General features: G+C 44.4%; 2 protein-coding genes across 8 annotated transcripts in view; both read right to left on the bottom strand.

The window, feature by feature from the left end:
• Positions 1-2: 2 nt before the first annotated feature.
• On the bottom strand, positions 3-10,724 carry panx2 (pannexin 2). Of its 3 annotated transcripts, XM_015964944.3 has the most exons (7): positions 9,705-10,722; positions 6,740-7,020; positions 6,373-6,660; positions 4,362-5,476; positions 4,072-4,207; positions 2,646-2,828; positions 4-1,906 (listed from the first exon to the last, which is right to left on the bottom strand). In XM_015964944.3, exons 3-7 carry the CDS (start codon positions 6,599-6,601, stop codon positions 1,587-1,589), a joined length of 1,983 nt encoding a protein of 660 aa, XP_015820430.1. In that variant the 5' UTR covers positions 6,602-6,660; positions 6,740-7,020; positions 9,705-10,722; the 3' UTR covers positions 4-1,586. The 3 variants fall into 3 exon arrangements, with proteins under 3 accessions (XP_015820431.1, XP_015820430.1, XP_015820429.1); XM_015964945.3 differs by having other exon boundaries at positions 3-1,906; positions 2,646-2,825; positions 6,373-7,020; positions 9,705-10,724; XM_015964943.3 differs by having other exon boundaries at positions 6,373-7,020.
• Positions 10,725-15,344: 4,620 nt separating this feature from the next.
• Positions 15,345-16,704, bottom strand: part of mlc1 (modulator of VRAC current 1) — a 5,094-nt gene continuing 3,734 nt past the window's right edge. For 2 of the 5 annotated variants that reach the window (XM_015964937.3, XM_070550705.1), the window contains exons 10-12: positions 16,449-16,571; positions 16,135-16,299; positions 15,345-16,025 (exon numbers count right to left, since the gene is read on the bottom strand). In XM_015964937.3, the coding sequence (XP_015820423.3) occupies positions 15,942-16,025; positions 16,135-16,299; positions 16,449-16,571 (372 nt within the window). In that variant the 3' untranslated portion in view covers positions 15,345-15,941. The remainder of the gene's footprint in view (positions 16,026-16,134; positions 16,300-16,448; positions 16,572-16,704) is intronic. The other 3 variants (XM_015964939.3, XM_015964940.3, XM_015964941.3) reach the window with 3 other exon arrangements.

The raw sequence follows: 16,704 nt of genomic DNA, 5'->3' as shown, positions 1-16,704 counted from the left end.
AGAAAACTGTTTTAATGTATTTGTACTACAACATTTCACAGGTTACAATCAGAGTCTGTATTCAGTGTTTACTGGCAGAGGTTGATCTCTTCAACAGCCTTAAAATCAACACAGGAAATGAGTTTTAGGCCGAGTTGTGTTACAACGTGCTCTTACACTCACTAGTGCTACTAGTCTTAAAGTGCTTGAGGATGCATTTCGGTGTGCTTGAGTTGTATACCAAAGGGGTTCTGAGGCAGCCTTAAAAGTCAGATTATCAGCTAAACTATGAGTGGGAAAAGTGCTGTTTTCCTATCTAAGCCACAATGTGTGCATTTAATGCCCTAGAAAATCAGGTGAACAATATATAGACCAACAACAGTGCTGTATATGTATTTTTACAACAGATGCCATGTTAATGTGCCAGAAAATACATATTCTTCCTTTACTGAACTTCTTGAGTGCAGAAATGCATATGGAGGATTGTGACAGGCTCCCACCTCCCGCTAACGTGGTTCCTGTGAAAATAAGTCTCAGATACTTTTTTTCTTAAAGACCTCAGTTTTGTGGTTTCCTTTACTGAGTGAATTGCAGATTGTGCAAGGACAACCAATAATCAAGCTTCGTCATTTGAAATGGCCTTGTTCACTTTGCGCAACACCACTCTGGAGGGAAGCCACCAGAAGGCCAAAAAAGTTATTTACCTGTAAGTATTCTTCCATTCCTCACAATAAAGTGCCCCTAAAATTAGCAGCACACATCATACCTGGTTTTTTTTCCTTCTTCATTGAAATGTTCCCTTATTGGCAAGATCTGATACATTATCTAGACTGTTTAAGTTTTTCCTTCACGTGAGCCAATTTGTGATTATTAATCATGTGCACATGTAGTCAAGTATCCATAGCAATCGTGAGATGACAATGAAAAGCCATAAAAACATTGTATATTTTAAACACGCCACATATACAGCGCCTACAGATGTAAAGCATATTTATGGAGAATGATGTTCTAAGCGCATCCATTATTGCCACAAATATATTGTGATCTTTTGCATATTAGTTGTGCAGACCTCAACAACTGTATTGCACGAGCTACCTTTCTACTTGGCTAAAGTGGGATAAAGGGACACAAGCATTTTCATGTGTTTAAAATTGTGTCTGAAGTCATAATTAAAAAGTGTCTGCCACTATTGTTTTTATGTTAGAATGCTCATTCATTCAGCGTTCTCCTGCCTTTTCCTTACAGCTGTTTGACCCTGCACTGTAGCACCCTGTTGAAATAAATCACTGCTGGTTTCATTGGAGCGTGATCAGCTAAACACAAGCTAAACACAGCCATCCTGAGACATGGATGAGACATCATTTCCTACAGAAATGCATTGAGCTACATGAACAAGCACGCATATTCCACCTTTCGGCACAGAAAAGTTATTTTTTTGTTTTACAGTCACACTTTTTCATTCTGTTTCTAGCTTGGCAGCCAGCCCAATCTACCTCTATAAAGTGTGTATGTTATTATGAGGAGAAAAAGTGGGGATGAGAGGTTGTTTGGGGTCGATCGACATTGTAGTCAAGATTGTAGAGTTCATGGTTTGCAGGAGAGAATCTTCAACATTCTCCAGCAGCAATGAGCTCTCTGGGTCTCTCTGCCAATCTGTCTCTTGTGTTTTCTTGATCCTCGTCTTCTTCAAAAAGAGTGTGATGAATGCTCAATAGCTGGTGTGGGGGTGCTTTGGTCAGCAGCGGTGGCTGAGGATCAGGGTTCTCCGTTTGGGTGAGAGGCTCCGTTTGTGGCGGGGAGGACTTTGGACTGAGTGGATCCTCACTAGAGGGAGGGTTTGGGCTCACGCCATTCACATATGTGGTGGTGGGCAGAGTTTCTGTAGAAAAGGCAGTGTTGGTCGATTCTGGAGAGCAAACTTTTGTTTCTGATAGCATCGAGTGTCATGTAGGGAGAAGAAATAATATTTTAGAATAAAAAAATACATCTGCGCTCTGTGTGTGAACACGATTACCTCTTTGCAAAGAGATATTTAAAGGTGTAGTAAAGTTGTTTAATCAATACATTTGCAGAGGTCTCTGGTAGGAATGAATGCCTTGCAAGCCACAATTGTTTGGATCAGAAGAGACAAGTCTGCTGTGGCAGCAAACAGCAAGATTTGCAGTCTTATTATTCCCTGATATTTGGATATCTGCCCTCAGATGGGATAACAGCAACGTGACTCTGCCAGGAATGGATGTTTTGTCTCCACAAATAACATAAACTTAGAGGAGTTTTTCCTGTGTGGTGGTGTTGCTAATGCTAACGGTTAGCTTTTACTAGTCGGGATGTTGTCTGTTGTTTCCTGGATGTTAAACAGCCCTCTTTGCTGTGAGTCAAGACGGGTGAGTCCATGAATGCTAAGTCACAATGTGATGTAGATCTGTCAGGCTTTTCATATCCTGGAGTTTCGCAATCTATTTTCTATCAGAAACTAACGCAGGAGATAGGTGTAGGAGACTATTTTCATGTTCAGCCTGCATGAAAAACTCACAGTGACCAATTATAATCAGAAATATTCATTATAAAAATGTTTTTTTAGTGAACCACACCTTTAAATATTCATTGTCATAGAGAGCTAAACTTGGATATTTCCTTTATTTAGGACAACTTACTATAAGCCATACCTGTAAGTGCACAGGACACATGAACAATGGTGTGTGTGCCTTCAAGGTAAACTGTGTCCATGTTGTGTTCTGGTGGCAGGGAGGTCACAGGCTCCACCTTGGGCTTACGATTTGACAGCATGTACGGATGGACATCCAGGGAGAAGTTTCGTGTGTGCTTTTTGTCCACGCCACTCAGGTCTGCTAATAACGACACAAACAGATCATGTTGCAAAATGATTGAATACTATTGCAAGAAGGCTAATTATTGGCACTAAGTGAACTGAAAAGGGTCTTTTTTTTCCTGCAAAACTGGAAAAATGCCAGAATGTTTGGTAGCTAATTGCATCAAGGTGTGCTGCAGCAATGTTGCCCATTTTCTACATCCACAAGAAGCTGTTGCCTCTCTGAAGAGTAATTAAAGGTGCGTGACACTCGTTTAATCACTACGTTTGCTGTGGTCTCTAGTAGGAATGGATGCCTTGCACATCGCACTACGTTTGCTCTGCAACATGGATGTTTTATCTCTACAAATAACTCAAGCCTGGAGGAGTTCTGCCATGGGGTGGAGTTGCTAATGTTAACAGTTAGCTTTTACCAGCCAAGACACTCTCTTCTGTTTCCTGGACATTGAGGCCTAGTCCACACGTAGCCGGGTTCTTTTAAAAACGAATATCCGCCCTTCCAAAAACTTGCAACCACACCACCTCGTTTAAAAAAAAACTCTGTCCACACGTACCCGGATAAATACGTTGTTAAGGACATGCCAGACCTGTAGGCGGCAGTACTTCCCCCGTTCTTAACCTCGTCCTTCGTCTGTGGTCTTCCACAAGGAGCAGTAATTCCACTTGCAAAAACAAACGAGCAAAAAGCGCTTGGACAATTGATAAAACGAGCGCAGCTCTGAGGGCATCCATGCTGTCGGCTAGTGTAAACACAGGTCGCACACGTGATGTCAGCAGTTTTTTGTCGCGGAAAGTGACGTTGCGGACCTTAAAACTCCGGTTTTGTCTGTCCACACGCAGACACCCAAAACGGAGAAAACGCAGATCTTCACTTTGGCCGGAGTTTTTAAAAAGATCCGTTTTCGTGTGAAAAAACTCCGTTTTCGTGTGGATGACAGGCCAAAACGTAGAAAAATACCTACGTTTTGGCAGATCCCCGGCTACGTGTGGACAGGGCCTAAACCAACAACAGCCCTTCCTCGTCCTGAGTCAAGATGGGTGAGTCCATGAATGTTAAGTGACAGTGTGATGCAAATCTGTCAGAACTTTCAAACCCTAGTGTTTCACTGTCTATTTTCTATCAGAAGCTAATGCAGGACATAGGTGTAGGAGACTGTTTTCATGTTCAGCCTGCATGAAAAACTCTGTGTGTGTGACCGATTGTCTTTTTTTTCTGTGTTCCACACCTTTTACAATCTACACTCAGTATATTGTAGCTATACCTTTTGTAGAAGGGTATTGTGTGCCTTTGCTATCCAGCAGTGGTGCTATTAGACTGTCTGCCACAGTTTTGCGTCTGAGTGGTTTGGGCTTCTCAGGCTTGGTGTTGTTTTCCAAACGTGTCAGAGTGAGCGGTTCCTTTAAATCACAAAAGACACAAAGAAGATGATTATTTTACAGGTCGCATAGATTACATTCAAGCAGCAAACATGAATTTTTAGCAAGGCTTCTTTTTAAGCTTGGATTGGTGAGGTTGAATCACTTCTGAATTATTTACAAGCAGCGGGTTTACCTTGAAGGACTGAGGAAGAGGGTTCGACGTCGGAATCCATTTCATCTTTTTGCGTGGCCTCTTGATGACCAGCGGCTCTCCACCCATTTCTCCCATTGTGAGGTCCGAAGGGTCCATGTTGGGATCGATTGTTTGTATCCCAGATTCTCTCACAGTGGGCGTGGCGTCATGGTTGGACTGTGCGAGCGCAGCCAACAACTGCCTGACAACGTTGTCATACATGAGGTCACTCTCATTAGTGATGAAGTCCAGTCGGTTTAGAGACTTGATGTGGTCCCTGTTCTCGTTGCAGAACATGGCCAAGATGTTGATGTCACAGAACGGGGACTTCTGCCAGCGCCGACGCGTTTTGATCCCAACTTTATTCAGTTTGTCAAACACAAAGTTGGACTTGCGCACCACAAACAAATATAGCATGTTTAGAAGGATGATGAAGTTCATCGTGCAAAGCAGGGCTAAGTCCACCGCTGCCATGATGCGCTGCAGCTGCACAGCAGGCAGCTTGCAGTTTACCCTGAGTTTTAGCTCCTGATAGCTGCTTATATCTGGCGGTTCACCTAATGCACAGGTGAACTCATTCTGCCTTTGGCGAGCATAGTAGGTGCTCAGGTAGGAAATTGGGATTGAACTGAGGCAGATGATAGCCAGGTGGCGTGCCAGGTAAATCTTAGCCAAAAAGTTACTTTGGCCTCGTCTTTCTAGATATTTCTCAAACAGATTCTGCTCAGGGCTTTTCTCTTTCTCAGCGTTTTCTATGATCTCTCTTCTCTCCCGCTCAGTGATGCCCGGTCCTTTCGACTGGATCTGCTTTTCTATTTTAGGAGCTCGACCTTCTGCAGCTCGATGGTAGCAGTTATCAATCTCCTGAAGCAGGAAATTGAGCTCTGAAGTGAGGCGAGTGGAGGCGAGGAATTCCCAGCCCAAAGCTGGAATGTACATGATTCCAGCAAAGGCCAGCAGGGCATAGGGCAGGAACTTGTGTTCAAACAGGGAAGGCCAGAGGTGAGGCTCCACACCAGGAGTAGCGTCACGAAGCTCCGTCCAGCAGTAGCCTCTCGCATACAGTGCCTGGTCTCGGGTGAAGTTGTGTGGTGTGTAACAGTATATGGATTCCTCTGAAACAGGAGAAACAGTCATTATTTCTTAATTGTTGCTTGAAAAAAATACAAAACAGAATCATGGATGTTCTTTTCGCTGCTTTTTTTTCAGTTACGACTTTCTGTTCCCAAAATATACGACACATTTGGAAAAATTGTGTATCTAACTAGCAAAAGCTGAAATGCTAACCCTTGTTGTGGCAGATCCACAGACAATTTCTTTACCGACTGTTTTTATTTCATATTAAAATTCAACTTGATGAATAAAAAGTGCTGTAACTCTCATTTCTGTTCAATTTTTTGAAGAGTTTAATCCTTGAGCATCTTTAAAAATCATGTTTATGTGTTTTTGTTGTGTTGTGTATCTTTCACAAACGCTTTTCTGAGATGATAACCACGTGTCAGATTCAACTAGAGGAAAAGGGAACATCACTTCATGTCTGTTTGAGTGCTGCAGGAAGTTAGAGATGCAACATCTGATTCTCTGATAAAAAAAAACATATTTTCTGAAATTTAATTTGAAAAGTGTCATTAGCTCGTGACACTTTGGTGGTTTTAGCTTTAAAAACGTTTGGAAATTCTTTTTGTTTTTTGAAAAAGTTAAACTGTCTTCACACCCACACTTTTCTTGCTGTGCAAGTTAAACGCTGAGTCCCAGCTGGTAGTAGCGGCACCAGAAAGTCTGACTCAGCAACAAACAAGCATCCCACCCATCTTCTCCACTCTGCATCTTAATCCGACTCCCCTGTCACTTTCCTTCCAACAGTCCATCCCAGTCTTCCTTCTATTTAACTCCCAACCAGTATTCCCCCGTTTGCATGCCATCGTGTCTCTTTAATATAATAAATGTCAAGTTTGCATTAAACTGTCAAAAAGTGGCTGTAAATCTCACCTCCATTTGCTGTAAATCTCACCTGCAAAATTCCTTGTAAAGACCAGAGTGACCAGGAGGATGGGGATGATGACCGTTCCTATGGTAACGACTCGGTCAAAGGGTAGCTCCAGTTTAAGCTGCACCATTAGGCCAGCCAGTGCCCCGCCCTTCTCATCCTGAGAGGAGCCCGGCAGGATGAGCTCCTTCAGCTTCTCACCAGCGAGCAGCGCTGTGGCCATGTCTAGGTTTTGGTCGAGGATGTTCTGCATGCGGAACGAGGAGAGAGTCTACGACGCCCCTCTGGGACAGAGGTGAGACTGGATGCTTCCTGGTGCGGTTAGGGTCTTGTCAGAACAATATGAAGCAGACACACACAAGAATGTGTGGACAGCATCAGCCCTGCTCACCATTTGAGGCAAAGCGGTGAATCAGATTTGAGATTTTCAGAGCTTAGATTCTCTTGCAGTTGCACGAAGGTCATCTCCTATAGAAGAGCAGGTGCTGGTGAGCATCTCTGTGATTTACTCTGACTCTAAAGAGTCTGACCTTGGTCCAAGAGTTCTGTGTGTGGCAGGTTGAGGAATGAGCCGAGTTTAGGGGGAGTTCTTGTTCTCCCCAGGGAGAGGAATTGTGGGCTCAGGAGTTGTTATGTGAGCTTTAGTATAGAAATGATCCCACCAATCCCATCCTGAAAGACAAAAAAGAAGTTGGGAGCAATAAAAATGTGTTTTTGTGTATGATTATTTCAATGATGTATCTTATTAGCACACACAGTACTGACTAAGGCTTGCGTCATCCCGTCTTTCTTCATGTCTTATATTCAGGAAGCAGACGTTCTTTTAAAAGCACAATTCGCAGTTTTGCTTGCTTTTAGCACCCCCTAGTGCACACTTAGTAGAACTAAAAGGAAAAAACGGATCTCCTCTCAGTGCTTTCGTCTTTTTAACAACTTAATCTTGTCATGTTCTGTGTCCTTGTGGTCCCCAGCCTCCTCCAGGTTCTCCTCCTGGTTTCCCTCGTGTGTCCCCTGGTCTTCTGTGCCCCTTTTGGTCCCCAGCTCCCTCCTGGTTTCCCCCCAGGTGTCTCTAGTTTCAGGTTTATTAGTTTGCTTACCTTTAGTTCTCTGTACATTTATGCTATTAAGTCAGTATCTTCCTTTTGTACAATGTGTTTCTCTCCCACTTAGTTAATTAGTCTCTCCTGGTCACTTTGGTTCACACTCACCACACATCTGCTACCTGTTTCCCTGATTGCTTCCCTCTGTGTATAAAACCCAGTCTCGTCTCTCAATGTGTGTCAGTCCATTGTTGTTTGTCAGCGTTGTGTCGTCCCCCCAGGTCTCTGCTCATAAGTGAGCTTTTTTGTTTATTTCTCTGTCTTTGATTGGCTTCCTGCCCTTTTTGGATTTTTGGTTCATCATCCTAAATAAAGGATTTTACTTTTTAAATTCGCCCCTGCCTCGTGTCGTCTGGTGTTCTCCTAACCTCCTCCCGCTCGCAATGTGACAAATCTAATAGTTAAAATGTCTCCTCAGCTTTCATTAGTGTCTACAGGAGCGGTTCATCAGTAAGCCAAACAAATCAGCTGTGTCCATGATCTAAAACAAGCAACGTGCTGCATAATTGTGCTTTATGTCCTAAAAGCTCAACTAAGAGTTTAAAAGTTTGTAAGCGTAAAACTAAATTTAATTTCCTCGTGTGAAATTCAGGAGAAAAGAAATATCTTCCTGATTCATTTCATCTGCTAGTTTTTGTCCTCCGTTTGCCCCCTCTTTAAACTTCACACACACACACACACACACCCCACATCACACACACACTCACTGCAAAATGCATAAGAGCTGAACAAAAAATGAAAATGGAGCCAAAATCTACATAAAAATACTGAAAAGCCTTCATGTTGATCATTAAGGGATTATGATAAAGTCTGGTTTCTTGGATAAAAGAACAAATAAAGAAATGGTTAGAAATTCTAACTTAAAATATTAAAGCTGGAACATGACTTTTTATTGTTTTATTTTCTATTCTGTTTCACCGGTATTAAAATAAACAAATGGAAAAGTTGTGAGACAGAAGGTGATTAGTCGAACCTGATATCAATCCCTCCTGGGTGCTGATGTGACACAGAATATTCACACCTAGACGTTGTCAGTGATATCACCACCTCTTCATGCTTTTATGTGTTCATAAAAGTTTGCAGTATGCATAACCAGAGCGCAGGACAAGTGCCTGCAGCATGCTCATTTTACATGAAGGTTATATGAATGTTAAATGAATGAATGGGAATAAATCACTGCTGCATCAACAGTTCTTAGTCCTCTTCCACTTTTTCTGCCCTCTTCACCCTGATCACACAAGGAGCAGCTCATCCTAGCTCTCTAAACCAGGGTCGTGAGATATATTTAATAACTTAGAGAGGTGAATCTTTAGTCTGTTATGCAAGGGGCAATTAGTGCACTCTAGTCAGACTTAGGCACACATGATGAGTGATCAGGAATAGAGGAACCTTTAGGAGCAGTTTCATATTTAACATAGCAATTACGATAGAGAACAAGATGTTCCTTTTGTAGATATCGAAGCATGCAACCCTCCTCTTTACTGGCTGCTCCTAACTTTATCCTTAAACTGCCTCAAGGGTGATCAGAGGAGAGGTAAAGTTTGCATAATTTAGATTTAAAGGAGCAGTGACACATTTCTCGAGCTGTCTGGGATTCATGGCTTTTGTCCTGACAGACTATACTCCTCAGACGGGTGATGCACCGGTATTCCCGCCTTTTTTAGCTGCAGTGTAACCAGTGCACCCATAAATAAACACAGTTATAGGCTCCAGGATCAAAGCGGAAGAACTCTGTTTATTATTTACTAGATGATGGCAGAGGAGGAGAGAACTTTCAGGAGGGAAACGCCACTTGTTCTCTGACATTGAGGAAACAAATGTGATCGCATGGCTTCACAATTTAGAAAAAAACGTGATGAATGACTCTGTTCCCAAGCAAGTCTCCACAGAGTACAAAGGTTAAATGAAAAGATCATAATGTCCTAGAGCTGGTCAGACTTCTGAAGGCTCCATGAGTCCGGGACGATCGCGACCAGGAGGAGACATGAGATGACAGTTTAACCGCAGCTGCGTGCGGATGACGCGCTGCTTCAGCACCTGAGTGGCGGACAGCTCCAGGAAAGCCGGCGGCGAGCTGCCAAACATCAGCGGATCGCTCCGTGTCAGGGAAGTCTGTGCGTGTGCGCGCGAGCACGAGACAAGAGTGCAACGGCTCCATCTGCATCAGCTGTCTATCTGCTCCTAACCGGACCTGACAAGCCTCACATCGCGGCGTCATGTGCGGGCAGCGGGATGATGAGAATAAAATTTACTCACCGCGGCTTGCAGCGTCTCCCAGCGCGGGAAGAGTTAATCTGCAGTGCGGGCGAGCAGCTACAGCATGGATCCGAGCTCAGAGAGGGTTGGAGAGGATTGTTCCGCCTTACCCGCTCCCTGCTCCCCTCCCTCAGAGTCTCCAACCTTCTCCTCTCCTCTCATCTCTCCTCCTCTTCCCTGCCTCTTCCTCAAACAGAAGATGAGAGAACAGATTTCAGTTGAATGAAGCAGAACAAAGAAAAATGGTTCAGATCAGGGTTCATTTATTTACATCCGGGTTTAATCTTCAATAAAACATTATAATCACGCATGTTTTAGGTCACTTTTAGCCCCTCCAATTGGCTCAATTGGACCCGGCTATAATTCAAATCCTGTTTGTTTAGTCCACAACCAAACAGCAAGGCGCTGGCAGCTCGTTGATAGGTTTCTGCAACACGTCCATCATCTGGAGGTGTGTGGCTGGGACACATGAAGGGAAGTGATGGGAAAGATGTCTGTCATTCAAACGCACGGGTGAGGCGAGCAGCATCTCCTCCTCCATCTGCGCTCCACTGAAAGGTTTTAAAAGAACCTATATGAACTTGCAACCTGGTGGCAAAACCAAGAGTTTTGGATCCACAGGTAGTTTATCAGATTATTTTTCAATCCACATCCCGGACAAGGACAAAATCAGAAGCGTTGTAAGTTTTTTTCCTTTATACTATTTTTTGCAGTAGACAGATTTTTGGTTCACTGCTGGGATTATTGATCTTGACTCATCCTTTGTGCGCGCGCGTCTTGTGCTCAGCCACCAAACCAAACTACAAGTCAGTTTTCCCCCTCAAGCCGGTTTCCGCCGGTTGGTGAACCCACTCCACGCACTGTTTCCAAATATAGCGCAGCTTCCTGTAATGGTGGAATAAAGGAAGCTAAAGACACAGTTTTAGACACTAAAGTTTAGACAGATCTCCAAAGGATACACGCTAATTATGCATTTAAAAATATATTTTCACACTTGTAACACACCTAATGATCAATGTAATATTTTAAGAGTTATATTATTTAAATGCTCACATTTTGAAATAAATAAAACTTGTCCTGCAGCCATGAGCTTTTCTAAGCATCCTCCTGGAAATCTGAGCACTAAAATAATCAATGATGAATCCTGCAATAAGAAACCCGAGCTTCCTCGGTCAAGCATTAATGCAATTATGAAATAGGTTGGTGAAAATAAAGCTCCAGCTTTTAAAGCTACAAATATGAACACTCTTCTGTGAAAAAGCACTACTTATAATTATTTGACTGCAGAAGACACTAGTGGAATTTTTTTTACACAATAGAGCGGTTATGAGCAACAACATCTGGATAAATTCATCCTCATTTAGAATAACTAACATTTGGAACAAGGTTGTATTTTAAGAACATCTCTATATTATTAAGAAGTTAAACAAGGCCACACAAACTTTACAGAGGTTGCAAAATCATTTGATAAGAAGCATTTTTGATTCATCATTTAAACATTAAAAGAATAGAGAGCATCGTTTTGACTCAGTTGGACATAAATTCTGTGCCACAGCTGTCTACATGTGCAGATCTTTATTGAGATTTCTCTTTATTATGACTCACAATCACCAGGAAAAAAGTATTTAAGATAAAACCTATGAAAAGGTCAGAATGTACTAAAGTTAATGGATCAGAGAACATTAGCACCAGGAGAAAATAAAGCTGCTATTATTAAAGCAGAATAAATATATTTGTGTGTGTATGTTGTAGCAATGTGCACTCAGTAAATCACTCATGTTTTTCCTTATCCTTATATATATATATATATATATATATATATATATATATATATATATATATTTATATAAATACAAATGTACATTGTATATATATGTATTTATATATATATATATATATATATATATATACATATATATATATATATATATATATATATAAAGTATTTATTTATATATGTATATGTATGTAAATGTATATATATATATATGCACATATGCATATGTATGTATATGTATGTGTATATATACATGTATATATGTATATGTATATATGTATATGTATATATCGTTGTCGTCATCTTCCTCCACTTATCCGGGTCTGGGTCGCAGAGGCAGCATCCCAACTAGGGAGCTCCAGACCGTCCTCTCCCCGGCCACCTCCACCAACTCCTCCGGCAGGACACCAAGGCAATCCCGGACCAGATTGGAGATGTAACCTCTCCAATGTGTCCTGGGTCGACCCGGGGGCCTCCTGCCAGCAGGACATGCATGGAACGCCTCCCCAGGGAGGCGTCCGGAAGGCATCCTGACCAGAATTCCAAACCACTTCAACTGACTCCTCTCGATCCGGAGGAGCAGCGGTTCTATTCCGAGTCCCTCCTGAATGTCCGAGCTCCTCACCCTATATCCAAGGCTGAGCCCGGCTACCCTACGGAGGAAACTCATTTTGGCCGGTTGTACCTGCGATCTTGTTCTTTCGGTCATTACCCAAAGCTCATGACCTTAGATGAGGATTGGGACGTAGATCGACCGGTAAATCGAGAGCCTGGCTTTCTCTCTCAGCTCCCTCTTCACCACGACAGATCGGCTCAGCGTCCGCATCACTGCAGATGCTGAACCAATCCGCCTGTCGATCTCCCGATCCCTCCTACCCTCACTTGGGAATAAGACCCCGAGATACTTAAACTCCTCCACTTGAGGTAGGATCTCTCTCCCGACCCGGAGTTGGCAAGCCACCCTCTTCCAGTAGAGAACCATGGTCTTAGATTTGGAGGTGCTGATCCTCATCCCAGCCGCTTCACACTCGGCCACGAACCTACCCAGCCAGAGCCGAAGGTCAGAGCTGGATGAAGCCAGGAGGACCACATCATCCGCAAAAAGCAGAGACGAGATTCTTTTGCCACCAAACTCGACACACTCCACACCACGGCTGCGCCTAGAAATTCTGTCCATAAAGGTAATGAACAGAACCGGTGACAAAGGGCAGCCCTGGCGGAGTCCAACCCTCACCGGGAACAGGTCCGACTTACTACCAGCTCTGCGGACCAAACTCACGCTCCTCTGGTAAAGGGACTGAATGGCCCTTAACAGAAAGCCACCCACCCCATACTCCTGGAGCGTCCCCCACAGGGTGCCCCTCGGGACACGGTCATAAGCCTTCTCCAAATCCACAAAACACATGTGGATTAGTTGGGCAAACTCCCATGCCCCCTCCATCACCACTGAAAGGGTATAGAGCTGGCCCACAGTTCCACGGCCAGGACGAAAACCACATTGCTCCTCCTCTATCTGAGATTCAACTATTGATCGGACCCTCCTCTCTAGTACCTTGGAGTAGACCTTTCCAGGGAGGCTGAGGAGTGTGATCCCCCTATAGTTGGAACACACCCTCAGGTCACCCTTCTTAAAGATGGGGACCACCACCCCGGTCTGCCACTCCACAGGAACTGCCCTCGATGACCACGCAATGTTGCAGAGACGTGTCAACCTCGACTGCCCTACAACATCCATAGCCTTGAGATACCCAAGACCAATCTCATCCGCCCCTGGGGCTCCGCCGCTGTGTAGTTGTTTGACTACCTCAGCAACTTCTGCCCCAGAGATTGGACAGTCCATCCCCAGGTCTCCCGGCTCTGGTTCCTCCTCGGAATGCGTGTAGGTGGGATTGAGGAGCTCCTCAAAGTATTCCTTCCACCGTCCGACTATAGCCTCAGTTGACGCCAGCAGCTCCCCATCCCCACTGTAAACAGTGTGAGCGAGTTGCTGCTTCCCTGTCCTGAGGCACCGGACAGTTTGCCAGAACCTCTTTGGAGTCGATCGATAGTCTTTCTCCATGGCCTCACTAAACTCCTCCTACGCCCGAGATTTTGCCTCGGCAACTGCCACTGCTGCACCCCGCTTGGCTATCCGGTACCTGTCTGCTGCCTCTGGAGACCCACAGACCAGCCACGCCCTGTAGGCCTCCTTCTTCAGCCTGACGGCTCCCCGAACCTCTCGTGTCCACCAGCGGGTACGGGGGTTGCCACCATGACTGGCACCGGCCACCTTGCGACAACAGCTAGCAACAGCCACTTCAACAATCGCAAACTGGAACAAGGCCCACTCGGAGTCAATGTCCCCCACTGCTCTCAGGACGCGGTCAAAGCTCTACCGGAGGTGGGAGTTGAGGACCGTCTTTACAGGTTCTTCTGCCAGGCGTTCCCAGCGGACCCTCACAATGTGTTTGGGTCTGCCAGGTCTACGCGGCATGTTCCCCTGCCATCTGATCCAACTCACCACCAGGTGGTGATCAGTTGACAACTCCGCTCCTCTCTTCACTCGGGTGTCCAAAACATACGGCCGCAGGTCAGATGATGCGACTACAAAGTCTATCATCGACCTGCGACCTAGGCTGCCCTGGTACCAAGTGTACCGGTGGGCATCCTTATGTTCGAACATGGTGTTCGTTATGGCCAAACTGCGGCTTGCACAGAAGTCCAATAACAAAACACCACTCGAGTTCAGATCAGGCGGGCCGTTCCTCCCAATCACACCCCTCCAGGTCATGCTGTCATTGCCCACGTGAGCATTGAAGTCCCCCAGCAGGACAATGGAGTCCCCTGATGGAGCACTATCTAGCACTCGTCCCAGGGACTCCAAAAAGGGTGGGTACTCTGAACTGATATTTGGCGCATAAGCACAAACAACAGTCAGGACCGGTTCCCCGACCCGAAGGCTCAGGGAAGCTACCCTCTTGTCCCCCGGGGTAAACTCCAACACACAGGCAGAGAGTCTTGGGGCTAACAAAAAGCCAACCCCAGCCCTCCGCCTCTCACCCGGAGCAACTCCAGCAAAGGAGAGTGTCCAACCCCTCTCAAGGACTTGGGTTCCAGATCCAATGCTATGTGTCGAGGTGAGTTCGCCTATATCTAGCCGGTACCGCTCAACCTCTGCCACAAGCTCCTGCTCCTTCCCCGCCAGCGAAGTGACGTTCCATGTCCCAAAAACCAGTTTCCTTGTCCGGGGATCGGACCGCCAAGGCTCCCGCCTCGGTCTGCCACCCGATCCACATTGCACCAGACCCTTCATGTTCCTCCTGCAGGTGGTGAGTCCACAGTTGGATGAGCCCATATATCCGGTTCGGGCTGGGCCCGGCCAGGCCCCATGGGCGAAAGCCCGGCCACCAGGCGCTCGCTCACGAGCCCCAACCCCAGGCCTGGCTCCAGGGTGGGACCCCAGTAACCCTCCGGGCCGGGTACTCCGACTCCTTGATAGTTCATCCATGAAAGATCCTCTGAACCATTCTTTGTCTCACCCTTCACCTAAGACCGATTTGTCATGGGAGACCCTACCAGGGGCACAAAGTGCCCCAGACAACATAGCTCCTAGGATCATTAGGGCACTCAAACTCCTCCACCACGATAAGGTGACGGTTCAAGGAGAAGTATATGTATATATATGTATATATATATACATATATATATATATATATATATATATATATATATATATATATATATGTTTAAATGTGTGTGTGTGTGTGTGTGTGTGTGGCCATCAGCAGTGTGACATCCCCGCTGTAACCTGCTTTGAGCAGGCTCTAGCAGAACTTTGGCAGTTTTTTAGCAACAACAAAAAACCAAAAAACATTCAGCCCATAAACATTTCAAACACATATTTATTCAAAGAAAATATTTACGCTAATGCAGAATGTCATTTCAATCACAACACATGTTTGCAAGTGTGAATCAGAAGTAATTAACCTGTTTCCACTAAGATCCTGAGGATAATGTTACTTTTACTTTTATTGATAGCAAAATCTCTTCGTTTTAAATTGTACCATTTACTATCTTTCACATTTGTGAAAATTATGAGTGGTGGAGTCTATACTTGCACGGAAACAATTCACCTTTGTGTAAATTACATCATTTAAATGTATTTGATGATATAAATGTGAAAAAAAAATTAGACAAGCCATCAGTCATTAAATGCAGAAAAAACTACTTTTAGCGTTCAAGAACAATAACAAGTCATTAGAAAAAAGCAGAAGACACACAAATCAACAAAGTGCTAAATGCCTTTTTATGCAACAAACCTAACCTCTCTTCCTCTGTATTTAGACTTCATTTGCATTTGTCCTCTCCTCTTTTCAATCCAATCTTCCCATCAGCCAACCTGTTGCAAACATATTCTAAATACCTTATTAAAATGTTTGCTTTCAACCCAGGATGCAATTCTGTGTATTCAACAGAACCTTTCATTGAGCCATTTGGACCAGAACTGCTTTCCAGGCTCTGTCTTTGTCATGATCCTGCAGTGTTCCGTTGGGAATCTGTTGCTGCTAGCCAAACACAAAGATGGAGAAGGACAGACGTGGTGTTAAATACAAACTGAAACCCACTTCAAACAGCAGGTTTACAACTGTTTTACACCCTCAGCACCTGTCATACCTCATGGTAATGAGCTGCGGTCAGCATCATGTTCTCCTCACATTCTGAAGCCCTTGCATGGAGGTGACTCTTGTATGTTGCACAGTGCACCACAGTGGCTGAAGTAAGAACTGCCTGCACGAGCAGCAACACCATCAGAATCAACAGCAGGATGTCATAGGATTGCTGAGACACACGCAGAAGAAATCAGAAAAATTTGCCCATTTATCACTTATGATGCTCTTAACATCTGTGCTTCTTTATTCATATTTGGATTTACACACAATTAGTTACCTAAATGTTTCACACACACACTCATGCTTGATTTAACTCACTTTGGCTGTGGGCACGTCGTAAAGGAATATTTCAATAAAGTTGATCACGCTGCACGAGAGGAAGCCAGAGGCTGAAAAGAGCAGCGGGGATGTCACACTGCTGATGGCAATCAGAACCTCCACCTGAGGAGCATCACAATCAGAGAGAAAAAAACAGAGACTGAGAAATAAAAACATACCAAAGAAAGTAGAATAACAATGAGACGGTGAAAATAATCAGGACATCTAATATAACTCCTCTAGTTTTCAGGACAGC

The sequence above is a fragment of the Nothobranchius furzeri genome, chromosome 4, assembly GCF_043380555.1.
Source record: "Nothobranchius furzeri strain GRZ-AD chromosome 4, NfurGRZ-RIMD1, whole genome shotgun sequence".
NCBI classification, from domain to species: domain Eukaryota; kingdom Metazoa; phylum Chordata; class Actinopteri; order Cyprinodontiformes; family Nothobranchiidae; genus Nothobranchius; species Nothobranchius furzeri.
Note: the sequence above shows the minus strand (reverse complement) of the source record. Positions and strands in the feature narration are given on the sequence as shown.